The 14295-nt window shown below is 43.6% G+C and overlaps 1 protein-coding gene across 6 annotated transcripts in view; it reads left to right on the top strand.

Moving 5' to 3' along the window:
* Window positions 1-14295, top strand: part of LOC132837093 (Fc receptor-like protein 5) — an 85093-nt gene that overhangs the window by 38374 nt on the left and 32424 nt on the right. For 5 of the 6 annotated variants that reach the window (XM_060856780.1, XM_060856782.1, XM_060856785.1 and 2 more), the window contains exons 2-4: window positions 2567-2716; window positions 7278-7307; window positions 11189-11464. In XM_060856780.1, coding sequence (XP_060712763.1) covers window positions 2686-2716; window positions 7278-7307; window positions 11189-11464 — 337 coding nt within the window. In that variant the 5' untranslated portion in view covers window positions 2567-2685. The remainder of the gene's footprint in view (window positions 1-2566; window positions 2717-7277; window positions 7308-11188; window positions 11465-14295) is intronic. The other variant, XM_060856783.1, reaches the window with a different exon arrangement.

The raw sequence follows: 14295 nt of genomic DNA, 5'->3' as shown, positions 1-14295 counted from the left end.
AGAAGCTTGTTTTGTATATTCTTATTTTCAGAATAAACTTTCTCTGTTTTAAACACCATCTGTGTGTTCCTGAAAGATGTCCAAATCTCTGACTTACCTCGATATTTTTCCACTTTGTCTGTCTTAAGGTTTGAATTGAACAGTGCTCATTGACCGCCTTTTCCAACCATGTGTGATTCTGATTTCTTGTTGAGTTCTGCTTTTTAACCTGATTTTTTTTACTCTCACTGATAGTTTTGAAGCATCTGCTTCCAACTTTGACCCTGCTTATCCATGGAGATTCTCCTTGTTCTGTTTTCGTAGCCCCCTCTGATAATGATTAGAACGAGGTCAGCCAGGTGGACCTCATAGAGTCTGAGTTCCCTGATTGGGGCTGATGGTCTGGTCCACTCAGGGAGTCCTGGCTAACAGATATGAACAGGAATATCTGTTCACACAGCATTGCCCTTTGATGTGAAGGGCACTGCTTGTCACAGGCCACTCGGGTGTTTTCCTACTTTTCCTGAAAAAAAAATGAACAGGAATATCAGGAGTTCTGTTCACTTTGGGAAGTGACTCAGTTTAGCTGGGTCAGTGTCATGTACTATGCACATGTAAGTAAAACAGGAGCACAACAGCGTACTCCTGAAGTGATTCACTTGCGACAGTTGTCTTTAAATTGGGGTAAGCATTTCTAATATTATGCTGCTATTTGTGAAGCTTGACTTTTCAGTTCTTGCCAAAGACTCGGCCCTGTATATAGGAAAAGTGACATTGGGGCAGATGCAGAGCAATACGTAATTCTCCTGACATTGATTCGACATTTTCATTTAAAATCTCACCCACCTTTTGGCCCTCTGCATGTACCTTGCTGATTTTTAAGAGGCCCTATTCTCTTCTTAGTTACTTTTTTGTCCTTCACGTACTTTGAATTCTCCTCTACCTTATCTGCCAATATCTTTCCATGTCCCCTTTTCATACTACTGATTTCTCTCTTAAGCACACTCTGACACCCTCTATATTTTTCAAGGAAGTCACTGGATGGCAACTGCCTATATTTCAAATGCCTCCTTCCTTTCCAAGACCAAGGCCTCTACAACTTTAGTCATCCAGGGCTTCCTGCTTCTGCCAGGAACATGCTGGCCCTCATCGCTCATTAAATTACTTTTGAGAGCCCCCTATTTACCACATGTCCCTTTGCCTGCAACCAGCTTCCCTGAATCAACTCATTGAACACTCCTGTTTAAAAACCATCAAAATTGGCCTTGCTCCAATTGAGAACTTTAACTTGTGAGCCTTTCCTCTTCCATAGCTATTAAAAGTAATGGAAGTATGGTCACTATTCACTCTTACTAACACTTCTGAGACTTGCCCTGCCTTATTTCACAAGAGGAGGTCAACTTTTGCTTTTTCTCTAATAGTGCCATGTACAGACTCATGAGAAATTCTTCCTCAGCGCATTCACATTTCTCTCCAGCCAAGTCCTCAACACTTTAGCAGCCCCAGCCGATGTCAGGAAAGTGAAAGCCCCTATGATTACCATAATATTATTCTTGCAGCTCTCTGTGATCTCCTTATATATTTGCTCTCAATCTCCCTCTGTTGGGGGAAGCCTGTAGTAGGTGCCATTAAAGTGATCTTGCCCTTTTTATTTCTCAGTTATACCCATATAAACTCAGTGAATCATCCCTAAAGAATGTCCTTTCTCAGGACTGCTGTGATGTTCTCCCTCATCAAAAATGAACTCACCATGCTCTCTTGCCTCCCTCTGTAACCTTCCTACAACATCTGTTTCCCGGAACATTGAGCGATAAGTTCTGTCCCTCTCTCAGCCATGTTCCTGTAATAGCTGTAATATACCAGTCCCATATAACAATCGATGCCCTCAGTTCAGTTGCCTTACCTATCAGGCTTCCTACCTTGAAATAAATGCAATTTAACAAAGATTTTCCTTGTTTCCTGCCATGCCTGTGTCTGTCCTGTCTAATATTAGGATTACCAACAGTACCTTTGCCTTGGAATTTCTGTCATTACCTTCTGTACTGACCGCAACCTTCTCTTTCATCTCCACAATGCTGTGGATCCCACTTCCCAATCAGACCAGATTAAACCCTTCCCAGTGGCTTGAACAAATCCCTCTGCCAGAATATTGGTCCCCCTCCAGCTTGAATGCAATCTATCCCTCTTGTACAGGAGATCTAACTGAGGGATATAAGATGCTGAAGAGGTGATTGGCAGAGTTGGAGAAAGAATGCTTCCTTGTGTGGTGTAATCTAAAACGAGAGGATCAATGTTTCAGAACAATGGGATGGGACAGATTGGAAACAGAGATGGGGAGGAATAACTGAGCCTATTTCGCCCTAAGAACTGAATGTGGGGAAGAGCGCTGACCCAAAGGGTCAGTTTTTGTCTGTTGGTGATGAGGAATTTCTTCTCTCCAGAAGGAGTCAATCTGTCGAGCCTGCATCGTTGAGTGTATTGAAGGCTGAGATTTTTAATCATGGGGTGGAATGGAGGGTAATGGGGTGTGGTGGATGAAGAAATGTCCTGGTGACAGATGACTGTGTCCCATCTCAATTTGTCTCAGACCCTTTGGCAGTGCCCACTTCGCCGCCCACTTCCCTGCCATCAGCAGGATCAGACAAGCAGGAAACAGCAGACTGAGTCACTGACTGAATACACACATCGATCAGACAGGGCACTGTGATGGAGATCTTCTCTGCTCTCTTACTGCTCGGTACGTATCTCCAGATTTTATCACTATTTCAGGGTGGATGCAAGGAATAAATCTGTCATTCAGCTCCTGCCCTCAGCTCAGTGTACAATGGGAATGTGAACAGAGGCACAATCCTATTGTGTACGGACAGCAGTGCACATGTGTGCTGGCATTTCCCAGACTGTTTAACAAATACGTACACACACAGGTGCACACACTCACACTCTCACACTTACTCACACACACTTGCACACACATACTTTCCAACACTGTTGTTCTCCCGCACCCTCTTACATGCACTTTCACACTCCCTCATGCACAATATATCTCTCTCACATACACACTTACACCCTCTATTGCATGCACTCCTCACAATCTCTCACACCTTTCATGCACAGTCTCCCTCTCTCAAACTCTCTCATCCAAATGCTCTCTCAAACACACTCGTGCAGGAGAGAGAGTGAGTGAGGGTCCGAGAGTGAGAGTGCGAGCGAGAGAGTGAAGGTGTGTGTGTGTGAGAGAGAGAGAGAGGTGGGGGGTGCGGGGTGAAAAGGAGATTGAGGGTGCAGGAGAGAGAGTGTGTGTGAGTGTGCAGGAGAGAGGGAGTGATGACACGAGAGGGAGATTGAGGGTACAGAGGAGGGACAGAGAGTGAGGGAGAGGGGGAGAAAGGGAGAGTGAGAGTGCGGGGGAGAGCCAGAGAAAGTGAAGGTGTGGGAGAGAGTGTAGGTGCAGGAGAGAGAGAGTGAGTGAGGGTGTGGGGAAGAGAGTGAGACTAAGGATAGGAGAGAGTGAGAATGTGAGGTTGTAAGAGAGAGTGAGAATGTGGGAGAGAGTAGGAGAGTGTGAAGGTGCGGGAAATAGAGAATGAGGTTACGGGAGAGAAAGACAGAGTGTGAGGGTGCAGGAAAGATACAGGAAGAGTTAGGGTGCAGGACATAAATACATAAATGGAGCGAGTGTGAGGGTGCAGGAGAGAGAGAATGAGGGTGCGGTAGAGCAGGAGATTAAGGGTGTGGGGGGGAGAGAGAGAGAGAGAGAGAGAAAGAGGCTACAGGAGAGAGAGCACAATTAAAGACAGGCAATAAATGCTGGTCTCGTCAGCAATATCCAAATCCCATGAGTGTATAAAGGTAGTGTGTCTGTTTGTGAGTACACATGTGCTAGTGTACATGTAAATGAATATGCATGATTGAATTGTAGAATTTGGAAAACAAAGACAAAAATTTTGATCAAGAGCAGGACAATAGCGAATGAGTTTAAAATTGCAGGGAACATTAAAAACTGCCTGTAAAAGCTTCTAATGTGTTGCTGGAAAAGCACAGCAGGTCAGGCAGCATCCATGGAGCAGGAGAATTGACGTTTCGGGCATGAGCCATTCTTCCTGAAAAAGGGCTCATGCCCGAAACGTCGATTCTCCTGCTCCTTGGATGCTGCCTGACCTGCTGCGCTTTTCCAGCAATACATTTTCAGCTCTGATCTCCAGCATCTGCAGTCCTCACTTTCTCCTCTAAAAGCTTCTGCAAGCATGTGCAGAGAAAAGTATTTATGAAGATAATTGTAGGTCCATTGCAGTCTGAATCGAGGGGATATTATAATGGCAGAAGATTTGAATGGATAATTTGGTTATGTCTTCTCAAAAGAGGGAAATATATCATCTCCCAGTAAATGTCAGATAACCAACATCTATTGAGAGGGAGGAACTGAAGGAAATCAGTAATAATAGGGAAATGGTATTGGAGAAATTAGTGGGATTGAAGATTGATCAGTCCTGAGGGACTCTTAATTGATATCTCAACATTCTTAAGAAAGTAGAACTGGATATAATGGGTTCATTGTTGATAATGCTTTAAGATTCTATAGACTTGGGAACAATTCCCACATATTGGAGGGGAGGTAATGAAATCCCTCTATTTAAAAAGTAGGCAACAGAGAGAGACAAAAATAAACACTGAGTATTACAGACCAGATATAGCTGAACATCAGTTAGTAGGGGGAATTCTGGGAATATCTATAAAAAGCGTGATGACAGAACACTTAGAAAGCATTAAAGACGTTGGACAAAGCCAGAATGGGTTATGAGAGGCAGAAGAATCTTAATAAATCAACCGTCATTTTCTGAGGGTCTAAGGATAAATAAGGGAGAAGCAGTACATGTAGCTTATTTGGCTTTTTTCGGAAGACATTTGAGACGAGGTTGACATGCAAAGTGAAAGGACAAGAGTTTGATGGTAGTATATTGATGTGAATTGAGAATTAGTTGATGGACAAGAGAGAGAGTGGGAATAAATGTGTCTTTTACCCAAGAGGCAAATCATGACTAGTGAGATACTGCAGGAACTAATACATGGGCCCTAGCCACTCTCAATATATATTAATGAAGGAGCCAAATGCAACAGTTCCAAGTTTGCTCATGACACAAAACTGGCCAGGATTGTGAGGAGGATGCAAAGGAAGTGATTTAGACAATTTGAGTGAGTGGGCAAACACATAGCAGATGCAGTACACCGTGGCTAAAAGTGAAACAGATGTGGAGAAACAAAAAGCGAGTATGATTGAAATGATGACAAGCTGGGAAGTGAGGATAAACAAAGGAATCTGAATGGAGAGATAATTGTCGAGATTTGAAAGGAACCAAGTGAAATGAAGACAAAATGTGGGGGTGGCATGGTGGCTCAGTGGCTAGCACTGCTGCCTTATAGCACCAGGGACATGGTTCAATTCCACCTTCGGGCAACTGTGTGGAATTTGCACATTCTGCCCATGTCTGTATGGGTTTCCTCCCAGTGCTCCAATTCACTCCCAAAATCCAAAGATGTGCAAATTAAGTTGAATTGGCCAAGGGAAATTACCCTTAGTGTCCAGGGATGTGTAGTCTAGATAGGTTCGCCATGACAAGTGCAGGGTTAGGTTAGGGAGATGGGTCTGTGTGCGGTGCTGTTTGGAAGGTGGGTGTGGGCTCATTGGGCTGAATGAACTATTTCCACATTGTAAGGATTCTATGGATATGGCTTTGAGATACAGGATCAGCTGTGGTCCTACTCAATAGTGCAGCAGGCTTGAGGGTCCAAATAGATACTTTGAACATAATCATATTAGTAATTGGTGTGTCTTTTTAATGCATTCACAGGATGTAGGCATTGCTGGTTGGGCCCAGCATTAGTTGCAGATATTTATAAATTCAGCATTCACTCTCTACCCATACTGGGAATTAAATGCAGGTCCTGAGAACATTTCTCTCCCCGTGTGTCTCTCTAAATCTGTTTGTGTTCCCCTCTCTCTCTGTCCCATCTCACTTCTCCATCTCTCCATCTTCTCATCTCTCTCTTTCTCTCCCCCTTCCATTTCTTCTCCCACATTCACTCTCTCTTTACCCATTCTCTCTCTTTTGTCTTCCTTTCTAATATCTGTATATCCCTATCTCTCACATTCCTTGTCACTGTCTTTTTCTCTCTTACTCAGTTAACACTCTACCGCCATTTCTATCTGAACACTATATCACTGTATCTCATGTTTTTCTTTCTTTCTCTCCCTCTCTTTCACACACACACTTTTGTCATACTCTACCGAACAGCTCTCTCTCTCTCCTCCTTCCTCTTACTTAATCTCCCTATCTCTCTCTCTAACACACTATTCTCCCCCATCTCACTATCTCCCTCCCTCACTCTCTCTTCCCTCTATCTTGTTTTTCCACCTCTCTGTCCCAACTCACTCACTCTCACCCCTTCGTCCCTCCCGCAGTGTCTCCATCTATCCCTCCACCCTTCGATCTCTCTCTTCCTCCTTCTTTCTCTCTCTCCCTGTTATTGTCCTTGCTTCTCTCTTTATTTACCCCTCTTCTGTCCCTGTCTCTCTCCCTTTCTCCATCTCCCTCACTCTGCATTCCTTGATGCTTATCCCTTATATCTCTCTATCATTTTTCCCCTTTCCACCTCTCACTCAAGTATATAAGCACACTTTCCCTCTCGCACACAGACCCCCCTCTCTCTCAGGCGTAAGCGGGTACTGCAGATGGTTGAGATTCGAGTCAAGATAAGAGTGGTGCTGGACAGGCAGCATCTGAGAAGCAGAAAAATCAACATTTCAGGCAAAAGCCCTTCATCAGGAATCAACTCCTTTCTCTCTCCCACAAACAGACTCCTCTCTCTCATACACATACACATACACAGACTCCCCTGTCTCTTATGCACAGACACCCCTCTCTCTCACTCTCTAACACAAACACACACATGCACGCTCTTACAGGCACATGACCTCACTCCTTTATGTACAGTGCCTCACACAGGCATATACTCTCACTGTCTCATTCTCTCATACACACACACTCATACACTGTTTCTCACGCACACACAATTTTTCTCACACACATAAAAATGCACATGTGACCTCAACCAATGAGTCTGATTATGTGTCAGCACTGAGCAACTTAAAGCAAGGGCCCTCATGTCAAGGCATAGGATCACAGTAGGCCATTCGACCCATCAAGCCTGCTCTGCCATTCGATGAGGTCATGGCTGATCTGATCATCCTCAATTCCACTTCCCGTAAAACTTATTGATTGTGTCTAATTGTGTATTTTCAGAGCAAGTGATGATTCTACAAATACGAGAAGGTATGTTAAGATCCAGTGTGCCTTCCTTTCATGTTGAAGAATCCCACAGTGTCTGCACTAGCGTCAGTGTTTACATTATGGAAAACAAAGTCTTGCAGGTTTGGGAGATCTGAAACAAACACAAAGTGTTAGATAAGCTCAGCAGGTCTGGCAGCATCTGTGCACTGAGAGAGAGAGAGAAAAACACAGTTAACATTTTGTGTCCATCACACTCCTGACTTAGAGTCATTGAGCTGTACAGCACAGAAGCAGACCCTTCGGTTCAACTCTTCCACACTGGCCATAGAACATAGAACATCACAGTGTAGCAGAGGCCCTTCGACCCTCAAGGTTGCACCGACCTGTGGAACAACTCTTAAGCCTACATATCCTACACTATTGCATTTTCATTCATATGTTTATGCATTTAAATACCCTTAAAGTTGGTGACTCTGCTACTGTTGCAGGCAGTGCATTCCATGCCCCATACTACTCTGAATAAAGAAAATACCTCTGACATCTGTCCCTATATCTATCTTCACTCAGTTTGAAGCTATGCCCCCCTCGTGCTAGCCATCGCCATCCGAGGAAAAAGGCTCTCACTGTCCACCCTGTCTAACCCTCTGATTATCTTATATGCCTCAATTAAGTTATTTTTCAACCTACTTCTCTCCAATGAAAACAGTCTCAAGTCCCTCAGCCTTTCCCCAGAAGACCTGACCTCCATATCAGGCGACATCCAATAAATCTCTTTGGAACCCCTTCCAAAACTTCCACATCCTTCCTATAATGCAATTACCAGAACTGAACACAATACTCCAAGTGCAGCCAAAATTCGATCCCTCTACTAACACACCGAATGCCTTTTTAATGACCCTGTCAACCTGGGTGACAACTTTCGGGGATCTATGCACATGGAAACCAAGATTTCTCTGCTTACTCACACTATCAAGAATCTTGCCATTAGCCCAGTACTCTTTATTTCTGTTGCTCCTTCCAAAGTGAATCACCTCACATTTTTCTGCATTAAACTCTGTTTGCTACCTTTAAGCCCAGCTCATCACCTTATCTATATCCCTCTGTAACTGCAACATCATTCAGTACTATCCACAACCTTAATGTCATCCACAAATTTACTAACTTATCCTTCTATGCCCTGATCCAGGTCATTTATAAAAATGGCAAACAGCAGTCGTCCCAAAGCCGATCCTTGCGGTACACCACTAGTAACTGAACTCCAGGATGAACATTCCCCATCAAACACCACCCCCATTTCTGATCCAATCTGCTAAATTATCTTTAATCCCATGCCTCTGTGTTTTGTTCAATAGTCCACCATGGAGAAGCTTATCAAATGCCTTAATGAAAAGCATATACACCACAATCAACCACTTTATCCTCATCCATCTCTTTGGTCATCTTCTCAAAGAACTCAATAAGATTTGGGAGGCACAACCTACCCTTCACAAAACCATGTTGACTGTCCCTTATCAATGTATTGCTCTCCAGATGAATATAACTCATATCTCTTATAATCTTTTCCAAAACTTTACACAAAACCGATGAAAGGCTCACTGGTCTATAATTGCCAGGCTTGTCTCTACTCCCCTTCTTGAACAAGAGGACAACATTTGCTACCCTCCAGATATCCTAAATTAATCTATCCCATTTGCCACAACAAGGCCAATATCCTTCTAAACCCATGCTATTCATAAACCCATCCAGATGCCTTGTAATCTTGCAATTGTACCTATCTTCACCACTTCCTCTGGCAGCTTATTCCATTCATACACCACACTCTGCATGAAAAAGGTCCCCCTTAGCTCCCTTTTAAATCTTTTCCCTCTCACTTTAAACATATGCCCTCTTGTTTTGTACTCCCCGAACCTGGGGATAATACCTTGACTATTCACACACTCTATGCTCCTCATGATTTTATGAACATCTGTCATGTCACCCTTCAGCCTCCAACATTCCAAGGAAAATAATCCCAGCTCATTCAATCTTTCCGCACAGCTCACACCCTCCAACCTTGGCAACATCCTTGTTAATCTTTTCTCAAACTTCACAACATCTTGCGGTTATTAGTATTCTCAATGTGGCTGAACTCATGTCTGTATAGCCATGACATGACCTCCCAACTCCAATATTTGATGCATTAAAGGCAAGACTACCAAATACCTCCTTCATCTTGTCCCTCACTTGCAATGCTATCTTCAATGAACTACGAACCTGCATTCCAAGGTCTCTTTGTCTGGTAACACTCCCAGACATCATGTGTGTAAGTCCTCCCCTAATTTGCGGTATGAAAAAGCAACACCTCACATTTATCTAAATTTAACTCCATCTGCCACTCTTCAGTCTATCTGATCAAGGTCCCGTCGTACTCTGAGACAACTTCCTTCACTGTCCACTTTGCCATCAACTGTGTTGTTGACTGCTATTTTATAAACTATACCTCCTATATTCACATCCAAATTATTTAAATAAGGAAAAGTAGTGGATGCAGCACCGATCCTTGTGGCACCCTGCTGATCCCAAGCCTTCTCTCTGAAAAGCAACCCATCACCTTTCTGCCAATTGAGTGTCCAATGGCTAGTTCTCCCTATATTCCATGTGATCTAACCTTACTCAACAGTCTATTATGCAGAACCTTGTCAAACATCTTGCTGAAGTCCAAATAGACAACATCCACCACTCTACCTTTATCAATCTTTTTTTCTCTTCTCCAAAAATTCAATCAAGATATTGAGATACGATTTTCCCCGCACAAAACCATGCTGCCTGCCACTGCACCTTGTTGATAATGGGACAGGCTTTGTGGAGTCCAAAGGTGGGTTATTCACTGCAGGCTTCCCAGCCTCTGACCTGCTCTTGTAGCAATTGTGTTTACATGGTGAGTCCAATCCAGTTTCTGGATATTAAAAGTCAAGGGCTGTTGGTTAGGGTTTTTCTTGACGGTCATCCCCATGATGTTGATAATGGGTGATTCAGTGATGCTAACACCAATGAGGGGCTGATGGTTAGATTTGCTTTGAATGATAGCAACCCAAATGTTGTTGTGGAGCGGGAAGGATGGGTGGCACTGGTTATGATCTCTCAACATAGCCTCCAGAATGTTGATAATGGGGAAAATGAAGGGGTTGATGGTTAAATTATCCCTCAGTAGTAGGGATAGACAGGGGTAGGAATAGTAAGGATGTTGGTCTTCTCATGGGTTAGCATCAGTGCAGCTATGAAGCGCAAAGGTTTGCGGGTCTTCACTAAATCGATTGACGGTGCCTTCCACACCCCCACATCCCACCCCCAAACTTTCTCAGGCATTGCTGCCACAATGTGAGTCACATGCCCTTGTACTGGGCAGCTTGCCCACTTGAAAGTTGGAGGCAATTGGATCTGGAAAGTGAAAGGGAAGGGCTAAGAACAGGCAGCAGTCTCCCAGAAGGACTCTTCTGATGATGGGAAGTGAGTGGGTGGCATTGTTTCGACAGATACCATGTTGATAGTGGGGACTTTAGTGATAATAACACAATAGAACACCAAAGGGAGATGTTTCAATTCTCTCTCAATAGTAAACCTCCCCCACTCCCACTGATAGTGTGATGGATGCAGTCATGGTAATATCTTTGAAAGTGAAGGGGCTGGTGAGATTCTCTCTCACTGGTAACCCCTAGATATTGATATTGAGGCAATTCAGAAATGGTAACAATTCAGAGAATGTCAACGGGTGATGGTTCGATTCTCTCTTATTGGAGATAGTCGTTGTCTGGAACTTGTGAGTTGGAAATGTTACTTACCACTCATCAGCCTAAGCCAATTTGAGTTGTCTGAGTGGCAAGCTACTGCAGCAAGCAAATTTCAGTGCTTCCCATTGTGGTTGTGTATGTTTTTCTGTGGATTAGGTTCCTCAGTGGAGATTGGAGCACCTGTACTAACGATGGAGCCAATGTGGGACAGATTCTTAACGGGCGACCGGATCACTCTTAGCTGCAATGCCGGTCGGGAGCTTCGTTCAACAACCTATAACTGGATCGTAAACAAAACTACCAAAGAGTTCAGGGAGAAGACTTACATCATTGAGGCTGCTACAAAGGAGGATGATGGAGAGTACAGATGCCAATATTCCACATCGGCACATACAACACCCTACAGTAACAGCATTCTTGTGAGAGTATCCTGTGAGTTGGGGTGTATTTCTAATAACTCCCAAAGATAGACAGGGGTAGGAATAGTAAAGATGTTGGTCTTCTCATGGGTTAGCATCAGTGCAGCTGTGAAGCATAAAGGTTTGCGGGTCTTCACTAAATCGATTGACGGTGCCTTCCACACCCCCACATCCCACCCCCAAACTTTCTCAGGCATTGCTGCCACAATGTGAGTCACATGCCCTTGTACTGGGCAGCTTGCCCACTTGAAAGTTGGAGGCAATTGGTTCTGGAAAGGGAAAGGGAAGGGCTAAGAACAGGCAGCAGTCTCCCAGAAGGACTCTTCTGATGATGGGAAGTGAGTGGGTGGCATTGTTTCGACAGATACCATCTCATGTGCAGATCTCACTGAGCCTGGATCACTGTTACCCAGCGGATCTCGTAGGAAAGCGGGGGGATTCAAACTCACCCTTTTGGTTGTCACCCTGGTCCACTTGATTGCTAATCTGTGATATGACCGGTACATATGACCCTGCCCCTTAAGTTCATATATAGTTTGTTATTAAAGCTGTTAAAATGGGGAACGGGATGGAGACTATCCCATTGAATGACAGAGCTCTCGTGAATGGCCAAATGGCCTACTCCTCCTATTTTCGATATTTCTATCATCATCACCCAACTCTTGAAGCCTTCGACTTAACTGGCTCCTTTTTTCCATTTCTGTCTTTTCAATGTCATGTTTCATCCACGAGTCTGTTTGAGTGATAGTCTCGCTTTTTCGAGGGCGTGAGTGTTTTCTTATATATTTTACACCTCTGAGAATTTTAAGTTTCTATATCAAGCTGTCCTAGCTTGGAGGCTTCACAAATTAGAAGAAAAACAAGAAGAAAACATCCTGCTGTTGCACTCCCAGAGGGAAAATGATCTGAACTGAAACAATCTCTTGCTAAAAGAAAACCAGCTTCCTTTATGAACCAAATTCCTGGTTATTTCACAATTTAAATCAAAACAAAGCTCACAGTTTAATTCAGATACCGTGTTCTTTATAGACTGAAAAGCATCATACTCCATTAAAGCCCAAGTGCTGAAGTTTCTCATCCATGGAATCTTAGGTAAAAACAATGACTGCAGATGCTGGAAACCAGAGTCTAAATTAGAGAGGTGCTGGAAAAGCACACCCATAAACCACTTCTGTGCTCCCCCAAACCCCGCCCCATTCCCCCATTACTTTGTTATAACATGGTACCAACAAGTGTACACAGTACACCAGCTGAGGTCTAACTGGTGTCTTGTACAAATTCAAAATTACCGCCCTGCTGGCAGACTCTACAACTCTATTAATAAAGCCAAAGGCATTGTGTATTTTATTAATCGCTCTCCCCTTGTCATTCCACCTTCACTGATTTGTGGACATGTACCCGAGCTCCCTCTGCTCCTACACCCCTCTGTAGAATTGTATCCCCCTACTTTGTATTGAAGTTCAATGTTCTTCCCACCAAAGTGCCGCACCTCATTCTTCTCTTTACATTGAATGGCATCTGCCACAGCTCTGCCCATGCCACCAATTTGTCAATGTCCTATTGGATTTCCGCACTATTTCTCCTTACATTTTACGATTCTCCTGGGATTTTATGCAATCTGCAAACTTGGAAATGCTCCCTCTGTACAACAAGATCCAGATCATCAATTAAACATGTTGGGAAAAGAGGAGCCATTACTTCAACTACAACCCTACCTCTGGCCGTAAAACGTGATCGGGTCAGTGGGCTGAGGAGTGGGAGAAGGAGTTTAATTTGGATAAATGTGCAGTGTTACTTTTTGGTAAAACAAACAAAGGCAGAGCTTCTACAATTAAAAGGGCCTTGGGTAGTGTAGTTGAATAGAGAGGCTTAGGATTCAGGAGCACAATTCCTTCAAATTTGCGTCACAGGTAGACAGGATGGTTAAGGTGTTTGTTTGTCTTCATTGCTCAGACCTTTGAATATAGGGGATTGGATGTCATGTTGAGATTGTAGAGTATGTTGGTGAGGCCTCTTCTGGAGTTCTGTGTCCAGTTCTGGCTGCCCTGTTAAAGGAAAGCTATTATTCCACAGAAGGGGGTTCAGAAAAGATTTACCAGGATGTTGCTGGGAATGGAGGGTTTGAGTTATAAAAATATGTTGGATTGGCTGGAGTACATGAGGTTGAAGGGTGTTCGTAATAAAGGTTTTCAAAATCATGAGGGGATGGCAGGAATCTTTCCTGAGGGTGGGGGAATTCAAGACTAGTGGGCATATTTTTAAAATAATAGGAGAGAAATTTAAGAAGGACATGAAGGACAATTGATTTTACACAGTGCGGTTCATATGTGGAATGAACTTCCAGAGGAAGTGATGGATGTGGGTACAGCTGTAAGTTTGAAAAACATTTGGCTAAATGCATGAATTTTTTAAAAAATGTTTGCAGGGATATGAGCCAAGCTCAGGCAGATGGGGCTAGTTTAGTTTGGGATTATGATCGGCATGAACTTGTTGGACCGAAGTGTCTATTACTGTGTTGTATGAACCTATGAGTTGACGACTCTGTGACGCTGAGTCTGATGCATTCTTTTAATCATTTTGAAACCCCCTTCCCGCCCACTTGACAGTTTCTCTTCCACAGTCAATGCAGGACATTAGGAAATGGTTCTCCTTTCCTAACATTAACAGCACAGAAAGACTAGTTGATCTCAGCAGTATCTGTTCTGTACATAGCAGGCATTGACTGCTGTATCAGCAGAGCAGTGACTTGTGATACTTGCATTCACAAATTCTTGAGATGTGGGATCAGAATTAGGCCATTCAGCCCATTGCATTTGCTCCATTATTCAATGATATCGCAATCTG

Source organism: Hemiscyllium ocellatum, chromosome 49, assembly GCF_020745735.1.
Source record: "Hemiscyllium ocellatum isolate sHemOce1 chromosome 49, sHemOce1.pat.X.cur, whole genome shotgun sequence".
Lineage (NCBI taxonomy): Eukaryota > Metazoa > Chordata > Chondrichthyes > Orectolobiformes > Hemiscylliidae > Hemiscyllium > Hemiscyllium ocellatum.
Note: the sequence above shows the minus strand (reverse complement) of the source record. Positions and strands in the feature narration are given on the sequence as shown.